Source organism: Taeniopygia guttata, chromosome 7 (genome assembly GCF_048771995.1).
Source record: "Taeniopygia guttata chromosome 7, bTaeGut7.mat, whole genome shotgun sequence".
NCBI lineage: Eukaryota > Metazoa > Chordata > Aves > Passeriformes > Estrildidae > Taeniopygia > Taeniopygia guttata.
The window spans coordinates 29,930,757-29,954,447 of record NC_133032.1 but is presented as its reverse complement, the minus strand read 5'-3'; the positions used below and the strand labels follow the sequence as shown (position 1 = coordinate 29,954,447).

At 40.2% G+C, this 23,691-nt stretch overlaps 1 protein-coding gene across 4 annotated transcripts in view; it reads left to right on the top strand.

The window, feature by feature from the left end:
- Nucleotides 1-23,691, top strand: part of ERBB4 (erb-b2 receptor tyrosine kinase 4) — a 587,866-nt gene that overhangs the window by 420,420 nt on the left and 143,755 nt on the right. For all 4 annotated transcript variants that reach the window (XM_041717639.2, XM_030278010.4, XM_041717640.2 and 1 more), the window contains exons 7-15: nt 1,312-1,453; nt 2,886-2,999; nt 4,693-4,819; nt 7,465-7,538; nt 8,719-8,809; nt 10,274-10,473; nt 17,627-17,759; nt 19,672-19,765; nt 21,226-21,380. In XM_041717639.2, coding sequence (XP_041573573.2) covers nt 1,312-1,453; nt 2,886-2,999; nt 4,693-4,819; nt 7,465-7,538; nt 8,719-8,809; nt 10,274-10,473; nt 17,627-17,759; nt 19,672-19,765; nt 21,226-21,380 — 1,130 coding nt within the window. The remainder of the gene's footprint in view (nt 1-1,311; nt 1,454-2,885; nt 3,000-4,692; nt 4,820-7,464; nt 7,539-8,718; nt 8,810-10,273; nt 10,474-17,626; nt 17,760-19,671; nt 19,766-21,225; nt 21,381-23,691) is intronic.

The window sequence follows — 23,691 nt, the reverse complement described above, 5'->3', positions numbered from 1 at the left end:
TAGACATTTTACAGGACCAGGCAAGGCAGGATCAGCAGTTTGGCTTAGCACATGCTCTATGTAGGACAGTGCTTTTATCACAGATCTCCCTGCTTCTTCCTTTCAGCAGCAGATTTTGTCCTTGGATAGATTATTAGCCTCTCCTTTCTGAAATCTTCTGGCATGACAGGTCCCAAGGTCCTGCTGGTCCTGCTCCAAATGGAGATAAAGACTGCTAGTAAAATCAGAAGAGGGGAATCTTTTCCTCTTTTCTCTCAGTCCAAGCCCAGGAGGCAAGGGGACAGGACACCTATTTTATTGTTATACTTGTTGATTCTTTCAAGACACAGCACCATCTGTGTTTTAACAAAGAAAAATGGAAAAAGACCAGAAGGATTTACTCCTAGACTAACACTTGTAAAGCAGCCTGGATTACAGGTTAGTGAGGAGGCAATACCCAGTAACAGTGGCTGCTTAAAGTGCTAGAGGGATCCAAGCCAGGCTACAGGTTTCATATTCATACACATTTTTCATTCATGGTATGCTCTGTGAAAATTACTCCAACAGTTTTCTTATGATCTGTAGTTAAAACCACAGACATGATGTATGCTGATAAGGAATGTCAAAATCGGTGGGGCTTTCTACTCCTAATTACCAACCTTGCATGGTCAATTGTTTTCCCTGCATCCCATTACTTTTGTTATCCTGTCCTTTGTCAGCTGTGCGAGGCAGAGCCTGAATGCTAAGTGGGACAAAGTCCTTTTTTCCTCCCTCAGCATGTGAAGCAACTGACCTTGTTAAACTGCCACTTAGGGAAATGGCCCCCTCCTGTGCTAGCTTAAAAGGAGTTCTTATCCCTCTTGCCTCCTAATTGGGAATTGCAGTTTTCAGCTGGATGATGTACTCATGCTGTAAGAAATACAAAGGGTTGGACCTCTGAAAAAGTCATTAGCATTTGCTTAGATGGTGATAAATAGCTGCTCACTCTTGGCAGTTTTAGAATGCCCTATCAAGTCGAGAATTGGTTGATTGTGAGTAGTTATGAAACAAATTACGGCGTTGTTTTGGTTTTGTAGGAAGTGTTGTAACAGGCAACTGTTGCTAATTAAAGGGGCTCACCAAACTGCCTAATTAAAAAAGTCACGTATTTGCCAAGATCCTAGCAAAAAATCCAAGTAGCCAAAATGAATGTTTGAGAGCTCTGTACCACATTCCTCACTGCCACAGCAAGTCTGAACAATCAAGGCCATTTTTCACACCAAAAAAACCCACAAAACCCTAAAGCAGCTGTATGATTTAATTCCATATTATTCTTACTCCCTTGTTTTGCAGGCCTGCATGAATTTCAATGACAGTGGTGCCTGTGTCACACAGTGCCCTCAGACCTTTGTGTACAACCCCACCACCTTCCAGCTGGAGCACAATCACAACGCCAAGTACACCTACGGGGCTTTCTGCGTCAAGAAGTGCCCGCGTGAGTGCTCTGCTGCCTGTCCTGATATCTGCCTCCTCCTGCAGCCATGGGGAGCTGCACTGCATCTCAGCAGCCTTAAAATCAGGGAGAGAATGAGAGTGCAGAGCACAATCACTCACATGTGCTTGCAGCCTGTAATAACTCAGGTGATGGCTAAAGGCAGCGACATTCTGTGCTGCTGGCAGTTCCCAAGGATCCTATTGTGATTTTCCTAAAGAAAGGTGGTTTCTGTTTTCGTGGTTAACTGCTTGTTGCATTCATGCTTTAGATCAGTATTTGTAAATTCCAAAATTGTGGAAATAAGTAGTTAAAATAGCGGGATTGTAAAAGGGTATGAATTTTTGTTTCGGAAAAATAACAGTCCACCGCCCACACTTGGAACCAAATCCTTTCATGTCCCCAACTGGAGTAATGATGATATGACAAAAAGTTACCCTGAGCAGTTCTGTCCCAATGAGGAATACAGTTGTAATACTGATAGGAATGCAGTCTTAAAACTCCAGAGTAAAATTAGAGGGGAAGAGGGAGTTAAAAAAAGAAGAATCCCATGCATGTAAAACCCACATGCTTCTGAGATACCAGCCAGATGATGACAAGAAACTGAAAAAATTACAGGGTCATCACTTGCACAGTCTTTGAATCTGCTGGTTTAATTGGAAAGAATAATAAAGGAGATAGTGTTCTTGCTCTCCCTTTCATTCCATGAAGGTTTGCAGTTGTATATTAATTACTTTATCCATAAATTACATGTAAGAAGGATGGGTGATCTATATTAAATGGAGCCATAATTCAACCCAACCCAAAATCCCAGTTTTGAATCGCTGTGAAGGACTGACAGCAGCCAGGGGCTGTGACTCCCAGGGCATAGTTCTGCCTGTAATAGTGGTGGGTTTGTTGAAGCAACATTGGTTTGTTAAGAACCTCCTATCATGCACTACAAGAGATGTAATTATTTGCCCAAATACTTCATTGGACACTTACCTTTTTTTTTTTCCTTTCTTATCAGTATTAAGCATTTAGTTAAGTAGGGACCGTCTATATTACCTTTGGCTGTTGTTTTACAGGGAAAAAAATTGAAATAATTGTCATTGTCCTGTGCACTGTTTTATCCCAGATGTATATTGTGTGCATTAAAAAGACAGGACAGACCATCTTGCTTTATTTCTTTCCAATTAATCTAACTTTTTTTATCCCCCCTGCAAGTAATAATAAAGCCAAAAGGGGAAGAAAGAGGGATCAGGCCTGACAACTCATGGATTTTTATGAGTCGCTGATAATGTGCCTAATTTGCTTATACACTTCTGAAAACACAGAACTTTGAACATTAATGTCACTGGGAAGGTTCTAAGGTAACCATAGGTATTGACACAGAGTTCAAAAACACATTCCAACTTATATTAATTTGCTGCCAACATCTCCTTTTTCTTTTCAGACAACTTTGTGGTAGATTCCAGCTCTTGTGTCCGGGCATGTCCGAGCTCCAAGATGGAGGTTGAAGAAAATGGAATTAAGATGTGCAAGCCCTGCACTGACATTTGTCCTAAAGGTAGGCAGTGGTTCAGTATAAATCTGCTTGAAAGTAGTCTACACAGGGTGTTATTTTGGCATGAATTGCCCTTCATGAGTGTGTTGTAGAATATGAATAGCCTTTGAACACCCACAAAAGTTTGAGCTATGTAGGTTGTGTGTCAAGCACATACAATAGAGTGAAAATTTATTAAGTTGTAATGGCAATATAACCAAACCAATTACTTTTTATTAGATACAAATTAAGGGGATCTCTCTGTTGGTTTTAGAAAAATCTGAAAGATTTCTTCGTTGTGTTATTTTAATGGCAAGTATTTCCTGGAGGTGTTTGAGCATTGTCCTTTTGTCATTCCAAAGAGGGCCCTACAAAAATCCCTGACTTCAATGTCTGGGATGTCTCACATTTGTTAATACAACATCAGTTTCCATTTCCTTGCTCTGTCTCGGCTTTCCCAGAATCTTCTACCTCCTTTCTCAGTATCTCAAACACAGACCAGTGATGGTTTGTTGAGGAGACTAAAATCTGTAGGTTACTTTGCTGTTCTAGACTCCAGCAAGGAGACTTTCTGCTCCCTGCTTGAAACTCTGTGGTGCAAAGCATCATAGGTTTTCCTACATGGGCCTATGCCACTTCTCAGTCCTAATGGAAGCCACATCTGGCTTAACTGTGAAAAATAATTTTTATTGTTGTTGAATAGATAGTTTTATGCATGAAAACACAGGTATGGAATTCCTTAATTTCTCAGGAGGAAAGTTATCACATGTTTGTAAAAGCTTCTGCTGGTAGTTGTCATTAGAGGAGCCCAGTCAGACAGAATGCATTATGTGGTTGAAGTCATGAGGGATTTGTTTCTGGATGATCCCGTGTCCCAGAAAATGCAGCTAAATTACACAAGCAGGCTACACAGAGATGTTTCCTCACTGGTTGCCTGTTTCTCCAGGTACCAAACTTGCTGATTGAGCTGATAAATAAAAAGTACTTATACAACCTTTTAAAGGGTCTTATGGCATTGATCCATGTCCACAAATCTACCTGAGACGGGGACCTCAGTGGTGCCTTGTATAGGCTTGCCTAGAACAGAGATGAGACAGAGTTAAAGAATAAAGCAGGGATTTATTAAAAGGCCTCAATGGATCCACCTTGGGCAGCACAAGAGCCCAGCCAGGGCTACACCCAAGATGAACCAAAATGGTCACAAAATGGACAACTGGTCACGGGGTCTCTCACTTTTATAAGTCCCCAGCTAGAGAAGGAATTGTTTTGTCTCCCTACTCTGTGAAGAGAGCTCACCAACCCCTAAAATTTCAGAACTACACACTAAAGCATCACAGAATCTGAAAAATATAAAAGCTGTGTTAGGTTTTATATTTTAAAATATAGCAATGTTAGGGCCCCTCAGTTTCTGTAGTGTATACTGCACCAAGAAATGGCAAGGCTGAGCTGAGTGGGATTTTGTGTGCTGGGATTTTGTGTGGTTGATACTCACCCTTATGTGCCATGTGAAATACCTTCACCTGTGTGCCAGGGTGCTGTGGCAGGTGCTGTAGCTCATGTTTGGTTTAAATTAAAGTGCTGCTTTGGGAATATGGGTTCAGGATGCTGCTTGAATACCTTTCTGCTGAATGAGATGAAGACTCATGTCTGTAAGGCCAACGTCTTCTGATCCAGGAATTGTTTTCCAGTTCTTTACACAAGCTCCTTGTTTTGGCAGCATGTGATGGCATTGGGACGGGCAGTTTGGTGTCGGCTCAGACAGTGGATTCCAGCAACATTGACAAGTTTGTAAACTGTACCAAGATCAATGGCAACCTTATCTTCCTTGTCACTGGGATTCATGGGTAAGTGACAAAATGTTATGGCGTGGTGCCAGCTGAAAGCAGTTGCATCCATCTCTTAATCATGGCTGCAGGCTTCTTTTATGCAATAGCAGATCCAGGATAAATTAGTTTTCTGCCTTCCATTGTGAAGAAAACCATTGCCTTGATTCTTAAGATTCAACCTCTAGGAAAAGAAAGGGTGGATTAATTGTTTGCACTAAAAAGAGAAAAGACAGCCATGATTCTCTGGTTACTTTATGAGGTCCTCAATACTGACTTCCAATAAAGGCTGATCAGACAATAGAAGGGAGAAAAGGAAGTTACCTTCCATGAGTTTGTTTAAATTTTGTATGGCCAGAAGAACAATATGCAGAATATAATATGCAATAATAATATGCAGAGAGGCAGCCTCTCTTAGCATATCTTGTCACTGTCTGGGTGGCTGCCAGTACACACACATGCACAAAATCTGCCCTCCTGTCCATCAGTTTTGAGGAATCTATTCAAGTTTCAGTTGCAGAGGCACACAGAATTCACTGGTGTAAAAATCCAGTATTTTGGTTTAAATTTTACTCATTGTAATAGGTTCTGAAAAACCTCAGAGGGTCACATGGCTCTGCTCTGGCCAAATGACTACTAAAGAGGCTGGATGGAAACCTGTTAAATCTCACAGGACAGGAAAAAATCAAGTAAATGCAAGACAAGGAACTAGAGCCCATGTGCAATCTTGTGTGGATTAATCCAGTGCATTAAATGAAATTTAACTTTGAGTAGGAGCACTGCTTTTGCAGGAAAAATTATATTAGCTCATTTAATAATCTGTCAAATTAAAAGAACCAAACCCAACCTTGAATAAAATTGTACTTGTCTGAAAAATAGCTAAATTTGGACTATAAGCAGAAAGTAAAAATATTCTGTTCTATTTTACAGAAGAGTAGGACATGTAATGTTGAAACTGTATAGCACTTTGTGCCTCATTCTTGATGAAGAACACTCACCTCAGCAAGCCTGAAGTATGAGGGCACTGAGTTCTGCAACACTAAATTTTTCTACAGCATGGATTACACTCGTAGAGGTTAAAAGAAGAGAAGATTTGAGAATGAAAGAAAATAGCTAGACTTCTGGAACAGCTTTTTTAGTTGAAATTTCAATTACATTTTGCAAAGCAGCAATATGAAAGGGAAATTTAAAAAATTACACCAACTACACAAGTAGTTTGTTATATAAATGGACAGTATAGAGAAACAACAATCTTACTTATTTCCTCTCCAAGTTTTACTTCACTTCTGTCATAAATTCATGTATTCACAGTGAACTGCAAATTTTAGAGTATGACTTTTTAGTGTTTTAGGGACTTAAAGTCTGGTTCTCTGGGGACTTGGAAGACTTTTGGTGGTGGCAGAAAATAATTTTCATGAAAGATGCACAATTTGTTGTTAGTTTCCATTGGAAACTGTGCTGCTGAAGTTGATCCTGTCCTATTTTTTGATCCTGTGGTTCTGTAGCCTAGTTATTTTCTGAACACATAAACTTCCAGTATTTGTGAATTTGTTATAATTTATGTAAATATACATATAATTATGAATGTTTTATGCATATCTATTTAAAGTCATTAAGATATACACTATTCTATAGTTTTATATGTTGATAAAACAGCAGGTGTTTTGCTCTTTAAGGGGTTTATATCTGCATCTTTAAAGCTATTTTATCTTCAGAATTTAGAGGTGAAATTCAGCTGCTTCATGTTTATTGCAGGCAAGGGTTTTTCCTTTTTTTGATGGTAATGCAATTTGAAAGCAAAGTGCTGTGTTTGTGTTAGGTAGTCAACACTTGTTATTTAGTTTTCTGAGAGCTCCACATTGTTAAAATGTGTTTGATGCCTCTGTGGCCCACTGGGCTTTTTTGTTAACGTTCTAGAACTCCTTTTCTTGCTGCTCAGGGTGGTTAGAGGTGACCCCATCAGTGTGTCACCTCACAGGTTTGTTAAAACACACTAGAAATACCGTAACATGCCATTGCAGAGGAATTTTGGTTTGCTTTAAGCTTCTGGTTGACTTTTTAAATAGGGGAGGAAAGTAACATATTTACTAAATGGTGTCACTCTCAAAATCGAGGTCAGCTTCATCTTTTTGTACTATGACATATCTAAGTTTAAAATTTTAATTCTTGGAGGTTATTTAATTTCTCATTGACAAACTAGCTTGACAAGGATCCATACTTTTAGAGGTTCCTTGTTCCACACCTTCTAAGAAGTGTGCCCTTTAAATGCCATGTGTCAGGAACCGTGGGCATGCTTTTAGCTTAATTTTGCTTAGAGCTTGTCACTCCTTTTAGGAGCAGATTTGTTATTCCTGGTATATATTCCTGGGAAAAAACACTGAAAATTCATCTTTCCTTTTGGAAGGGGACTCATGGTTGTTTAGAATTCCTTAGTTTTCCAGAGCATAAGTATTTGCTAAAACATGAATGGGTTGAGCCTTTACATTCCTTCAAGGTGAGGTGGAAGAAGTTCGACAGATCTGCAGGAACAACAGGCTGAAGCTTGGTGCATATCCTCATACGAGCAAAGTTTGGAGCACCTTAATGCTGTTTCCTGCATGGAATGGCTTTGAGAACCTGATCTTTTCTTATTTAGAGTGTCACATTGTGTGATTTGAATCTTTCAGAGACCCGTATCACACGATCGCTGCCATCAATCCAGAGAAATTAAATATCTTCCAAACAGTGAGAGAGATAACAGGTAACACGCTTCTGATCTCCTATAATCTGTATTAATTAACGAATTCATTCTCACTTTGCACTTACAGTTGTCATGTGTTGGGTTTTCTGAAGAACACAAGGTACTTTGTTTCATTAAGCTCATCATGCTGTCATTTTTATGAAAGCTTAATACAGAAAACTTCATTATCAGTTGATTTTCACAACTGTGTTGTCCTTTGAGCACAGGATGCCCATTATGGTAGATGCTAAGTGGACAAAGGATCTTGGTCCCCTGTTAGCAAAGTAGGACAAGTGTTGCAAGGGAAATGTGAGGAAAATGGTGCTGAAATGTAGGAAACCATTTCCTTCACCTGAAGGCATTTGAAAGTTCTAGTCTGCTTTTACAGTTCATTCCCTTGGTGTAACAGAAGATGCTGCTGCAAGTTAACTTTTGTAATTTAAAGACATATATATAATGTGGTGGTGAGTGGTGTGTCCTATTTTTTGTGACTTTTCAATGGGGTCATAGAACTGGGTACTCAGTACTTTGTTTTCTTGTTTTACCATGTGGGGGACAAGGAGGGAGATACTACACCTCTGAATTCTCATTTGGTTTCTTGATTATGTAGAGGTAGGGAAATGCAAAAAATGTTCTGTTTCATGCACAGAAAACCCCACCAAAATACCAAAACAAGCACCACAGCTTGTTTGTAGCTGTGTAGGCTCAGCATGCTACACCTCTGAAAAGTTGTGAATTTCAGCAAACCGATGGGATTAAAAATGAAAGTAAACTCTTAATCTCTTTCCAATTAATATCAAAAATAATCTGGCACCTGGGTGAATGTTGTTTGTTATTCCTAAATACAGTAATTGACAGTCTCAGCCTTGCAGCTGAAGTGGAATTACCCCTGTTTGCAATTATGTGTACTGCATTTCAGCCCAGTGCTGGGGCAGAGTCCTGGGGAACTGCCCTCTCTAGAGGTTTGGGCAGCACAGCACAACTTGAGCAGAGAGTGAACAGCCCTCACCTTGGAAATCAGGACAAGTTTTCCTTCTCTTTTTTGGTGGAGATGGTGGTGAGCAGCCTGAGGGTCTGCAACTTTCCTTATTTATTGCTTTTCCTCAAGCTGGCACTGTCTTTCCTTTATAGGCTAAGCCTGTCCTAGCTCACACATGGCTGAAATAATTTGTATTCACGTGTTTGCCTTTTTTTTCCTCAGGGTATTTGAACATACAGTCATGGCCTGAGAATATGACAGACTTCAGGGTGTTTTCTAACTTGGTTACCATTGGCGGGAGAGCTCTCTATAGGTAAGGTACTTTACTGCTCTGTTGGTGGAATAATTTTTTATTAGTGTTCTGTGATTGTTCACTAGCAGAGAATGCAACATATAAATATTTTTTTCCTCCATTACCAAGGTGTTCATTATATGTGTATCTTTGCTAATCAGTTGTTTATAATGGGTCATACCTTCTCAACATAATTATTTAAAAAAACTAGTCTTGGTTCATGGCTGTAGCTATTTTATCATTGACTGGCACTTAACATTTATGGTTTAAAATACCTTGTGAAGAAACATAGTTTAAAAGGAATGAATAATAAAACTTAGCCTCATTATTAGGAGTTTATATGGTTGTGATTCGGCATGCAGGCTCATGTGCCCAAACAACAAAGTGGTTTTAAGAACAGGTAAAAGGTGGAAGAACACTGAAATCACTGAGGCATCTTGCAGGTGAGGTGTTTGTGAGCCCTATAGTGCCATTTTTGCCAGACATGTTTCATATTTCTGTGTGGAAACTCGGATGGAGAAATTGGTTTGATGAGAAGAAAGCATGGTGAGAAATGCTGGGGGAAGCACAAGGAGGTACCTGAGCAATTATACAGCACCCCCTGGATTCCCACTTTGGAGATGGAGTAAATCAGGCACGGGATTCTGCTGGCATCTTAAACAGCAACCTGAGCAGAATGTGAAAGCAGTGAAACCTTGAGGTTGAATTACAGCCCTAAACTCTTTTCCAAGGCAGCATTTTTTATTTGGAACAGCTGGAAAGCAATTATCATCATTAAAATACAATAACTTAAAGGATGCCCAGAAACTGATATTGTATTCACTAATCTTCAGGCATAAAATATGTGCAGTCATTTTCGTGTTGTGCAGACAATCATTTACTGTTCCTTTGATGAAGAAAGGTGATAACCACATCTTACAACCAAAGAAAAATGAAATGTAGAAAGTGGGCTGGGAAAAAAATCAATGAAAATAACAATTGCTTCCTGTATTACTTGAAATAACATTAATTTTATGCCTGACAGAAGATGTTTTAATATATTCTTCTTAGCATATACACTATCATAGTATTAATAATATCATTATTATAATAAAGTATCATAGTATTAATGCTGTTGAAAGAAAAATCTTAATTTTATTCAGTTTTCCTAACAGCACATTATCTCAAAAAAAAAACTGTTAATGGATGATATGAAACTGGTTGAGGAGTTCTGCTGACTTACTTGGCCTAGTGCTATGGGCATCACAGCTTCTGGTATCTCACTCCTGACAGGATTCATCATTTCCTAGCCAGTAGAACTGGATGTTGACTCACAAAATATTTGTGTTATCACAAAATAAAAGTTTTCTGACCAATTCTCAGTTTTTCTAGAAAGATCATCTGGACACTTGGAACTAATTCCAGTTGGTAACTCCCTAGCAGATAAAATAAGTTGTTCCTTATGAAGCTAATTCCTATTCTCTCTCACTTTTGTCCTCATCCCAGTGGCCTTTCCTTGCTCATCCTAAAGCAACAAGGCATCACCTCCCTGCAGTTCCAGTCCTTGAAGCAAATCAGTGCTGGCAACATCTACATCACAGACAACAGCAATTTGTGCTACTACCACACTGTCAACTGGAGCAGCCTGTTCAGCACCCCCAGCCAAAAGACAGTGATCCACAGGAACAAAAGGGCAGAGAACTGCAGTAAGTACCTGCTGCTCACTGCCACCAGCTCACCTGGGGGCTCACTTACAGCATCCAGGCATTTGGCCCAGTCTGAGCAGGAAAATGAATTTTTTTTTAATTTTTCTTGGACGAAGGAAAGGGAGCAGAGAGAGAGCTGCTGCATGATGGGAATGTTCCAGCTTCACAAATATGAAATCCAAAGGCTGTCAGTGGAGTGTTCATGGCTTTACAGCCCTTTCCTTATGGGGTGGGATTAGCATCTTCTGCTTCCCCCACCCTAAGTGGCCCTATCTTAATCCAGAATGGTGCTTTTGAGACTGTTCTAGGTCACCAAGTTCCCCCTTTTCATATTTGACTTATCTGATAAAAAATACTACTTCAAGAAAGCTTACATGCCAGTACCTAGGCTAAGCTCATAGTACTGAAAAACCAAAGAAAGCTCTGTAGCAGATAAAATAACTTGTTTATATAGAAATCAGAGAGCAAATTGCATCAATACAGACATGTTGTAGCAGCGATGCAGTTCATTTTAAGCATCTGTTAGACTGCTTGCAGGAGAGGAGATTCATTAAATTGCTGTATGTTTAAGTGATATTGCTACTTTTTGTGCTCTGACCAGCCAAAAATGTTTGCTTTGGGTTTTTTCGAGCCACGGTCCTATTTTTGACTTGCAATTTAGTCGTTTCTTTCTGTTGGTTTGAGGGCTTTTTTGTTTGCTATTTTTGAGGGATTTAATTTCTTTTTTTTTCCCCTCTTCCCTCCTTTTGAAGTGCTGTTCTGCTCTGTCTTGAGAGAGTGAATGGCTGTGCTCATCACTGTAGTACCTTTCAGTGGTAATGAATTATAGCTGGAGCTTTGTCTCTGCTGCTCAGTGACTTTTCTAATCTCTCCTACCATGGAAAAGCCATAAGAAGTACAAAGTCTTGTTTGGTCCATCTCCACATAGTTTTGGTTGTGTGGCATTTTCGTTATTATTATTATTATTAATTTTATTAGGCTATTTCTTTACATGCAAGTCAAAAAAGTGACGTTTAAGAAAATGCTGTGACTGTGCCTGAATATGTAGGGTTTTCCTTCTGCCCCTACATAGAAAGCCAGCTACAAAAATGGAGTATTTCTTGGAAAATAGATGTGCTGTCAAGAAGGATGGCACATCTGCCCAGGGATGGAGCAGTGCTTTTTGCTTTCCCCTGCAGTGCAACAGGATCATGTGGTGAGGAACCACCTAGTTCTGCACTAGTGCTCTAGTAACAACTGTGTTTTGCATGGTAAGAAGAAAGAATTAGCCCTTCTGAGATCTCCCATATGGAATTTTTGGGGTGACAGAACAGAAAAAGGAAGAAGCTCAAGGTTTTGTTGACCATGAAAGAGTCACTAAGGTTATATTCCCAGATCTGAGTAGTTCCCATCTTGCCAGGAGATACATGATCTCGTGAACCTTCTGGAAAGCACAGGTTTCCTCCCTGCCAGATGAAAAACTGCTTACTGTGGGAGAAAAATCATGCTCTGATGTTTTCTTACACCAGATTGGCTCTAGCTGTCTGATTATCATGCAGTATTTAATGAAAGAACAATCAACTTTCCTTCATTCCCAGACATACAAAAGGAAATTAAGCAGTTATAAGGTGGAGCACAGGCCTCATGTCTCACATAGTAATGATTCCTATTTGCTTCAAGCTTTCTGTAACCTCTCTCCTCTGTAACATGTTAGGAGACAGTGGGAAATCACTCAGGTGAATTTTGTAAGGTGCTTTTTTCCTTCATGGAGTAGTTTCCCATTTGTTTTTGAGAGCTTTGGGACACAGCTGAACACAGCAGTTTGCAGCATCATCTTGCATTAGTTGTCAGGGCTCCTTTGTGAAATACCTCTTTGCCCTTTCCTGGGATCACTCAGTTTGAATCCCTTTGAAGCTGCCACAGCTACTGAAACATGAGATTCCAGAGCAAATGGAAACTGGGATGTGCTGTCACATCATCTCTCACATGGAATGTCTTGTCACTACATTTGCACACAAAGAGAAAATGTAAACTTCATTTCACCTCTAGCTTGGTGAGGATTTGTTATAATAGACACTTGTCATTTTTCCAGGAAGAAAAATACTCCTAAAGACATTTTAGGAGAATTAACACTGTGGGAATCTTAAAGAGGAAAACAAATCTCATCCATTTACGTTTTAAGCAGGTCACAACATAAGCTCCAGTACCAAGGGGCTGGTTTTAAAAATGGACTCTGACCTGTGTTCATTAAATGGACGGTGTATAATGAGCATAGGCCAGGGGTCAAGTGGCTCCAACTGGGAGGCAGCACAGGAGCAGTGGCTTTTTCTCTCCAGTTGGAGGGCAGTGCAAGCCCAACAGGAGCATTGGATTCTTCTCTCCAGCTGGGAGGCAGTGAAATCCTAAAAGGAGCAGTGGATTCTTCTCTCCAGCTGGGAGGCAGTGAAATCCTAAAAGGAGCAGTGGATTCTTCTCTCCAGCTGGGAGGCAGTGAAATCCTAAAAGGAGCAGTGGTCTCCTCTCTTGGCACATCTGTGTGAGTGAATTGATTAATTTTTGTGCCCTTTTGAGAGCCAGCATTAGCTGAGAAGAGCTTTGCTGCTGCTTCAGCTCTGCCTGTCAGCCAGCACCTCTCTGGGGTTTAATGGGTTTCTGCTCTCACTAAACTCTGCAGGATCACTTGGGGCAAGGCAGCCATGGCCCATGGAGCCAGATGCATTTCTCCAACACCCTTTGGAGCATCTGAGAGGACTGAGGCTTTCACTAGTGAATGTGCAGATGACCCTGAGCTGGAGCGTGTGTCCATCTGCTGGAGGGCAGGAGGGCTCTGCAGGGAGACCTAGAATGGTTGGATGGGTGGGCAGAGTCCAATGGGATGAAATTCAGTTCCATTTTTTTTATGGAACAGTCAGAGGTGAGTCATGTGAAATATGAGCGCACACAAAATAAATGCAGGGGAAAAAATGTTCTTTTATCCAAAGTTACTGGAACAATTCTCTCAGCTTTAGTGACATCTGCAGTGTAAGGTGAAACCCTTCTAGGCAAAGGTTGTTAGAGATGTGATTATTATGAATTATATCAATCTAGCCACCAATTAACAACTTGAATAAATGATTACATTCATTATTGGGCATGATGTAAAGCTAATTGAAGTCTGCAGGAGTTTTTCTATTCAGTTTATGGCGCTTTGGATCAGGCCCAGAAGCATATAGCCAAATTAAAATAATTTTTTTTTTTTTTAGGTGGTAATTTTCTTGTATTCTGTTTAAGTTGAACACATTGTTTCTAACCTGTGTGGCCCCAGTAATAAAGAATGGGCCTTTCTCCTAAAACTCCTGGCAAAATCCAGTTCCTGCCAAGAATATTACTGTTATTTCTTTACATACAAGGCCATGTGATGTGCTGGAGCTGCAGAACATGCTCAGCCCATGGAATTGCCAAATAATGTGTCAAAAATTGAAATGTTCCTTTAGCCATCCCCACAATTAAAGAAGAGAAAGGCAAGAGAAATGAGTTTTTATAAGTTGTCAAAACAACCACTCCCTCCTTGCCAAGATTCTTTTATGAAACCATTTCAGGAAGAAATCATAATTTTTTTGTTTCTATTACCTCTTTCATAAGACTACGGGCACTGTGTTGGCTGCATTTCAATGGGGTAATCATGATTTTCTTTACTGAAAACTCTTTTTATTTGTATACAGTTACTCACTGTATTTTTGGAGCTATCTTGTAATAATATCTCTTGTTATTTGTACAGATATTTTACTGAAATACTGATAAATTCTGATACCAGAGTAGTTTGAAGGGTGAGAAGAGTGAAAAGAAAGGAAATCTCTGTAGTAAATCATAATTTCAGGTTACAAAGAAGATGAGAAAGCAAACAGGGAACTGTCTTTCTGTCATGAGTATGGAAAAACAAAATCAGAAGAGCCAGCAATATTCTTAAAATTAAAGATGAGAAATAAGTGGATCTCCAAACCAGGTTCAGTTTTACTTTGTTGCCCGACAAAGATTTAAAATGAATCATTGATTAGAAAAAAAAACCTATATGAAACTATATAAAAAGTTTGTTCAGTTGTGACTAGGATAGTTTCTGGGTTTGTGGGTTTTGTTGGTTTGTGGGTTTTTTGTTTTGGTTTGGTTTTTTTTTGTTTTTGTTTTTTTTTGGGGGGGTTTTTTGGAGGTTCAGGCAGTGGCAGCATGGTGGAACTACTGACATCTGATAGTTATTCTAAAAATGTTTCTATGCTTAAAAAGAAGTCAGGACAGTAATGAGAAGCTGAATTTTGTGTTTGTGCTGGTCTGGCTCATTTGACTGCAGCAGCAGAGCTCAGGGAAGGAGGACAAAGCATCTCTCTGAAATGGCCCCCTGAGTCCCTCTTGCTGTGCTGGAATCTGTGATAATTAATAACTTTAAAGCACACTGAGCACCTGGAACGACTCTGAAATGAAATAACTTTGTATTTGACTGTACCTGGTTTGAGCTTTGAGGCAAAAGAAAAACCAAAAAGATACTTCTGAATGCCTTTTGGATGTCAGCATTAAAAATCATATGTGGTATAGAAAGGGAAAAAAAACTAAATCCCAACCTTGATAAAACATGTTCAGGCTTCTCATGCCTGAGGTTATTTGTGGTGTATTGAGTAAGGAAGTATTGGAGAGGGGGCTAGAACTCAAGCAGCACGCCTCCTTTTCATTTATTATTCCTCTTAAGTTGTTTCTGATGCTTTAAAAAGTAAGCAAGTGTCAGTATTGTTTCCATCTCTGATATTTCAGGTCTTTGCTGGGTTTAATTTCCTCAGTCCACTGTGTAATCCATTTGTGTAAATCACTGCATTGTGCAAAAATAAATTCAGATAATTTCTGTCCCTTCACATGCCAGGGTTAGGTTGAAACTGCATGCAGATTTCCTTCAGATGCTCAAGAAAATGTGTTTCCCTTTGCTCTTCACTGATTTTCTCCATCTGTCTCATCATCTAGATATTTACCCAGAGAATGATTTATATAAAATAGAAATACAGTCTTACACTGTTTGAAACTTTCCCTCTAACCCTTAGTTCATTGTATTTTCATGTGGGCTTAAGAGTTTTAATATAAAGGCTTTTTGGCTCTTCAGGTGCTTTTGCAGTAAATAATTTTAAAATCACAATTAATGGTGTATTTCCTTCACTTATTTTCCTGTGATCCATAAGTTTTATTTCAGGAAGTCCTCAATTCATAGGTAGCATTTTATATTTTAGCTTAATAGAACTTTAGTAGATTCAGAGTTGATTTTTTGAATCCTTTAAATTTTTGGCATTTTCTGTGTCATGTGTCAGGGAATTTTACAGGTTGATCTTTACTTTCCATGAAGAAAAATCTCAGATTTTAACCCAATTGGATTCCTGTCTCTTTGAATGCCCATGAGGGACTGGGAAGAAGCGGTGAACAATTGTTTCATGCTTACTCACCTCCTCCTTGCCATGCAGGATTTTAGAAGCTTTCATCATGTCCTTTCTCCCCCACCTCTCTGGTTATTCCTGGTTCAGCAGCTCTTCTCTGGTTTTGCTCACCCTCGCAGCAGTCTCTTAAATCTTTTTCCTGCTCAGTTTTTCCTGAAAGGAGCAGACCAGGAGTGTGTACAACATTCCAGCTGAGTGCTCTGTGTATTTGCGTTGTGGCACAATTATAATTTGAGGCTTTTTTTCTGTCCTGTGATTTGTGGAAGAAAACTTTTTATAAAAAACTTGTAAAAGTTATGAATTAGGCAGGTATTCTTATTTAGTGCTGGGTGCATGCAGGGAAAGTTCTTTAAAGAATGTGTGTGCTCTCTGTGAGTCTAGTTTATTTTTTTGTCTCTTAATTTGTTGTATATTTATTAAGTTTCACAATAGGTTTATATCTATTTCTATTATTTATATAATTTATATTTCATTGATATAATTTTACATAAAAATACAATATATATTCATATTATATTTTTATAAATAGAAACATAAACAATAAATATATAATTATATATGTTATTAAAATAAATATATTAAATATTTTTATCTATAATAAATGTAGCTACATCAGAGAAGGTTTAGGTTGGATATTGGGAAAAAAATTTTCACTGAAAGAATAATAAAATACTCGAATTGTCTTCCTAGGGAGGTGGTGGAATCACCAGCTCTGGATATGTTTAAAAAAAGACTGGACTTGGCACTTGGTGCAATAGTCTAGTTGTGGTGTTAGGGCATAGGTTGGATTTGATGACCTAAGAGGTCTCTTCCAACCTCATTATTCTGTGATTCTATAAATATATTCTATATGCATATATTATTTTTGTATAAATATAATATATATTTATATTTAATTTCTATTATTTTATATTTATTTACTAATTTCACATTACAATTTATTCTTTTCATTTCTTGTACAGACAGAGCTCTTTAGTTGTCTGTTTCTTGTAGTTTCAGTTTTGGTTTGCTTTCTGTTTCAAGGTCTAAGGGACTCTTATCTTCTTCCAGTTTGGAAGTTTACATTCTTTTTATTTTGTTTGAGATAATTTTGTAAGTTACAGGTTTTTCACGAGTATAGTAAATTAATTAGACTAAACAAGTTAAACAATTCAAAACAGCAGACTTCACTTATATCTGAAATGGATTTCTAACCTAAGTGAACTCTGAAATTCATGTCTCACCTGCTCCTGGGAAATGGGGACACCCCGGTTACTGTGACATTCACATTCTCTGGACAGAGAGACAGAATTCTGTCTCTCAGGAGAAGCACAGAGAGAAGAAGAGAAAACAATCTTTATCTGTGCTCCTTTGCTTTCCCCAATGGAATGTGGTGTGGAGATTGTTTACCTGCAGTGATGGCTGGGTTGGATTCTGGTGCAGGTTGTTTAGGTTCAGTGACCAATTAATCCAGCTGAGAGTCACGAGTTTGAGTTAGATAGGTGAGCAAGAAGTAAATGTGTAGAATAGGATAGTATCTCTTTAAATAGTACATTAATGTAATATAGTATAGTTTTAATAAAGCAGATCCTTCATCCTTCTGATCTGGAGCCAGACATCATCATTTCTTCCCTGAGCCGAGGTCACCGCGTTTGACTCTAGGTTACATTTCCGAGCACGTTGGATGCTGCTGGAATGTTTTCCCTGCTCTGGGAGGGCTGAGTGCCCTCCTGACAGCTCCCCTGTCTCTGCAGCTGCTGACGGCATGGTGTGCAACGAGCTGTGCTCCAGCGACGGCTGCTGGGGGCCAGGGCCAGACCAGTGCCTGTCCTGCAAGCGCTTCATCCGGGGCAGGACCTGCATCGACTCCTGCAACCTCTACGACGGGTAAGACACTCCCCTTGGGCCTCTCCCCAAGGCTGCTCATTGGCATTCTTGAGAGCTTCAATCACCGAGTCACTTTGGGTTTGCATTAATCAGTATCTGGCTCTATTGCCAATGTTACTGATTTTGGGTGAAAAGTGCCATGGGGTAAGATTTAAGAATTTTTAAATCTGAACTTGTGTGGAACGCTTTCCCTGGTGTTCTGCTGACCAAAGTTTTCATGCAGCATCATCACCTTGCACCTTTTGCATTGCTGGTAATGTGGACAATTTGATTTAGGTGAAAAGTTACAGAAAAACTCTCATCATTTTCCCCTACTTGATACCCTTATTGAGAACCATACAATTAAGTTCTTTCAGATGAGTTGGATTCAGGCATCTGATAAAGAAATTCTCTAAATAAGGACCCCAAAGTAGAAAAACTCACTTCCTTTGTGATAATGCACCATGTAATTAATTGTACACAGAAATACAAATTTAGAAACCCAACAGGAGTTCTTGCCCTTTTTCCTATTGCTGTTTATACTGAGGGAATACCTCCACAACACAAGGTGGTTGAATCTGCCTTCTGACAGAAAGATAAAGCTGAACTGAGCCAAATGAACTCCCACAAATGCATGACAATATTCTCAACTTTTCCAGCTGGAGAAGGCTTGCAAAAATGACTTTGTCAGAGCACAGTTTTATGTGCTTAAAAGCTCCTCTTCTCTCCTCCCCCTTCACCCCTCCAGTAAGGAGAATTGCAGACCCCAGCTGTGCTGTCAATGCACTGGAATAAGTTGGTTCTGTCAGTTCTGTCCTAAATATGTGAAAATATTTATAACCTGGGCTAAGGAAGAACTTTTTTTGTTTGTGGGAGAGCTCTGCATGTTGATGTTGTAGGGCAGCAACAGGGTGGGGGTCAAGCTGTATTTGACATCTCTTTCAGTCCTCAGCAGGAAAAATCCACTCCCAGAGCCAGGGAAGGGTGAGCTCCCCTGCAGCACACAAGTGAGGTTTTCTTCAGCTCCATCCTGGTGTCCTCAGCAATCCTAATGGTTGTAGAGGAATGGAGGGTGAGCAGTGACCACCTGAGCTCAGAATCTTCACCCTTTACCTGGATAAAGGTTCTGGAGCCCCCTAACATGAGTGTGTAGCGCATCTGTAGCTGGTTAATGCAAATATTGTAATTGGTTGATGCAGCAAGATGGGTTCCCCCTGCAAAGCTTGGCTTGGTCCACTCTGAGCCTACTACAAAGATTCAGTCTGTCTTTAGTGGGAGAGAAACAATTTGCTCAGATGTGAATTCTTCTTGGCCTTAGAAGAAGGTGGGATGGATTGTGCTGGGAGAGTGCTGGAGTTTTGTGGTGGGGGATAACTGGCAGCTGAAATGTTTGAAGGAAGAAATTCAACCTGCCATCACTACCTTTTTTCCCCTTTAAAAGTGGTTAAAAAAAAAAAAAAAAGTCGCTTGAGTGGTAGTTTCTTGTGGATCCATGAAATAAATGAGTAAAAGGATTTGTTTGGACATTTTATAGATTGAGACCTCAGTCCAGCGTTATTGCTGGAAACATTATGAGCCTTTTGGAGCATGGGCTTTAAAAACATGTGTTCGTAGAGCCCTACCTGCAACAAGGGCAGCTCTGTCATCAGTGCTCACATGTGGCCAGTGGCTTCCTGAATCTGAGCCACAATCCTGTAGGTGAAAACCAAGAAGCCAGCAGTTTTGTCCTGTTAATGAAGTCTATTTCTGAATGAGAGGAAGGCCCTCACTATAAGACTATAGTTTTATGTTGGTGAGGGAGGTGTTTCTGCTTCACCTGGCCGTGGATGAGGTGGTGGCCTCAGTGCCCCTGAGATCACTTCCAGCCAGGTGAGCTCAGTTTTGGCCTGGAGTCAGATTTCTCCTAAACCTGCCTGCAAAAATATTTCCTCAGGGAATTCCGAGAGTTTGCCAACGGCTCGGTGTGTGTGGAGTGTGATCCTCAGTGTGAGAAGATGGAGGAAAACATGATCACCTGCTACGGGCCGGTAAGGACAGAGCCTGCTGTGATTGTAGGGCTTTGCTTTGGTTTGCTTTGTTATGGTTCAGGGTAACTTGCAAAAAATGTGCTGAAGGACAGGGTTTTCCTGCTTACAGACTTGAAAGCAGCTACTGCAAATTGGTGAAACAAAACCAGAAAAACAGAAAACACACATATTCTGTATGTAGGGAAGGAATTCTGCTTGTGCTAAATTGATGCTGGGATCTGCCTTGGATCTGCCTTGGATCTGCCTCCTTAAGAAAGTGATTTTGAAAGTTTTCCTTTTCTTTTCAAGTTGTCTTAATGCTTTAGTGGTACAGAGGCACACAAGTTTTACAGTTGGGATTTGAGTGCCCTCTTTTATTTCTATTTTCATTCTTTATACACCCCCTCCCCCCCAAAAAAAAAAAGTGTGGGAATTTGTCTCAGTCCCTCAGTTTGAACAATATGCTTTTTTGTACTTAGCCTTTAGGTTCTTTTGATAGCTAACATTTTTCATGCATCCTAAATGATGGTTAACTCTTTGTCACCTTTATAATGGCCAGTAACTTTTCTTTCAAAGGTTGTAGCTCATTTTGAAGGTAGACGTTGTCTCTTTCTTCTAGTTTCCTGTGTATTGCCAAGATTAAAAGTCACTGGAATTGAGGATTTGTATTTTAGGCTATTCATAATTGATAAAATATAACCTGTAATTTATCTCCTTATTTCTGTGACTTACTTACTGAATGAAAAAAAGAAAGACATCATAATTTTTCTTACAATACTGTGTTTTTCTGCAATACAGCCATAAGGCAAGAGGTTAACGTTTCAAGTGTTCAGCCTATCAGGGAAATTTGGATTTGTAGCAGGCCTTATGGACATAAAATCCTAGGCCAATACTCAGCCTGGACACCAGATTTAGTTATGCACTGGCTCATCATCACAGCTTTAAAGTTTTACTTTTACATTGTCCAGGAGTCTTGGTTTGTTGTTCTTAACAATTGGGTCTTGGTACGTATTAAGAAGAAGGAGGACTTTGTAGTCATTTATCTTGTAGAATAAAGAACCTTGTAGTCCTTCTTTCTTGCTGTGACCAGATGCCATTTGGAGAATGCTTGTGGAAAGTAATTTTGGGGTGCAGAGGTAGGAGACCCCACTGAAGGCTTTGCAAAGGTGGCTCAGTGCTGAGTAGTGCAGCAAGAAGTTTCTCAGAATTAAAGTGGGCGCTGACTTCACTGCCCTAAGCACACCGACAATATTAAGAAGCTCATCTAGAAGCTGGTATTTAGTCTTTCACTCTACAGAAGAAGCTAGTGGCCAAAAGCAGCAGGGTTTATCTGTCTGCAGCTCCCTGACAGAGGCTGGAACCGTGCAGGGGATTCAGTGATCCTTGGGAGGAGAAGCTGCTGCAGGTGCTGCTGAGTGTGTGCCAGTGCAAAGGACAGAGTAACTTCAACGCACTGCATTTCTTTCCTCCATGCTCTCCAGGGACCTGACCACTGCACAAAGTGTTTCCATTTTAAGGATGGTCCAAATTGTGTGGAAAAATGTCCTGATGGCTTGCAGGGGGCCAACAGCTTCATTTTCAAGTATGCTGACGAGGATCGGGAGTGCCATCCGTGTCATCCCAACTGCACCCAAGGGTGAGTGCCAGCTCTGCAGGGAGCCATCCAAACCACGTGCTGCTCCCAGCACAGGGTGCTTTATAGCTAGTTTGGCTTAGTAAACCTCTTGTCCCACTCCTGAAAAGAGAATATGCAGTAGGAATTTAACCTTTGATTTTCAGGTCTCTCATGATGTTCAGGTTTTAGTCATGAATGCCCAGCAGTTTCTCACAAAAAAAACTTTTGAAGACCACAGAGAAGAACTTTCCACAGCAATGCTCTCAGCTTTCCTTCTACACTGGTTTGTAGCAAATGCTGCCCTTTCACTTAATTTCAGGCCTGTAAAATGACATTTTTTTTAGTATTGCTACTTGGTATTGGTGAACTAAGCCTGCAGCGCTACTGTGAGACAAAAGTGTTACTGCTCTCCTTTTCCTACAGGTACTGATGCACAGAGTTTGAAACCAGATTTTGTACAGGAGCCTGAGACTGACCATCAATTTCTGAAGTCCCATAAAAGGGCCTATAATAATTTTCTACACTTGGAATTTGTTACACTTGGAATAATAACAGCCCATGGATCAGAGCCAGAATTAAGAACCTGTACAACACAACAGCAATAGTCACATGCACACCTCTAGTTTTGCACAGGCCACATAAGTTATTCCTGCCTTTTCCATGGGGCAATTCAGAGTGTCCAGCATACAAAGAGAGGTAGAGGCAGCAATGGGAAAAAGAGAAAACACCAGCCAGTGAAATAATCTTCAACAAGAGGCTCTCATTGTTTAGCAGCTAAAATTAAACCAGTAAATGATTCAATGTAATCTTGATGTCAACAGCTGTTGCCATTCAAAATGAGACCTTTTGCTGGTTTTGCAAATCTAATTACAATAGAGCCATTAGGGAAATGAGAGGGAGATCACAGAGACACAGCCAGGATCTGTTACAGATTTGTCTCCCCCCAGACCCTTTAAATCAGTTATGCAATAAGAAAAATGCTGCTACTGTGGAAAAAGAGGGTAAGAAGAAATGATATTCAAAGACAAGCTCAATCCAGGAGCTCTGGTCCTGGCTTTCATAGATGGAGAAGGTGCCAATGCTGATCTAATCTGACAAAACCACCGATGTGTGATGGATTTACTGTCTGCCCAGCACAGGAAGTGCCTTGCAGCTCTCCTGGCCTCCAGAGAGAAACACTTCTCCCTATTCCCTCCTCTTTCCTGAGCAGTTCTAACTGGCCCAGCTGTTTCTAGTGTTTGTGGCCCAACTGTGCTTCTCCTAGACCAGGAAGAGAACAGAAGGTTTTCCATGCCATTCCACTTCTCCATAGGCATTCGCATTTTGCAAGTGGTTGTATAATTTTATCTGCCTGGATTGAGAAGGGAGGTTTTTATGTCTTGTGCTGAAAATGGGACATTCTAGTTCGTGCACAAATAGGAAGGGCATTAGGCAGTTCTAGCTGACCTTGGCAGTCCTCATTGGCAACTTGCTGACCTAGGGTTCCCTTATGCCAAGTGATGTTGTCCTTTTAATCCTTGGACTTTGTTGTCCCTCCTTTCTGTTTTCTCCTCCTGATGAGGTGAAAGAATGTTCCACAGTGTGCCCATCCCCAGAGAAAATACAAGTAAAAGAGCCAAAGTCTCTCCCCCAGTTACATACACAAAGGCCATGATGTTCCCATCTCCCAGATGAGACTTTTCCATGACACTAATTTCCCTGTGAAGATCTTTATCCTCTTTATTAAAGAGTTGATGTGTCTATTCCTAGGTATTTTATCATTTTATAATTATTTCCCTTAAAACAATGCTCTCTTCCCCCCAAGTCTGGGTAAGCATGGCTTACTGTTCTTTTTTAGGGCTCCTAGAGACTTGGTGGCATGTGATTATGTTAATGAAGCTAATAATGACTGCCCAAGATATCTGGGGTTTGCAGATTGCCCATCTCCTTGCCAACATTGTCAGGGGCTGAATTTGCCCACAGAGAGAAGGGAAATCAGTTACTCTCTCCTTTCCTCCTTCAAGGCTGAGTTCTCTGGTTTCATTCCCTTCCCTTAGAAAGTAGTATTTAAATTCCCCTTAGTCATGATTCTTCACTGAAATAGGTTGTGGAGAGAGCACAGCTTGCTGTTTGGCTCATGGCTGAAAGGAAGAGAGAAAACTTAATTCTGCTTCATCCCTCACATCTGCTCTCCTGGCTGCCAGATCAAGTGCTGGAATTACAGCTGTGCCCTCTCAGTACAGCTGGAATACCCATCCAAAAGGGCTGAGCTGCTGCAGAGCAATGTTTCCCACTATGGTATGGTCTCATTCCTGCAGTGCTGCTCTCTATCAGCCAGGCTCCTTGATAAAAT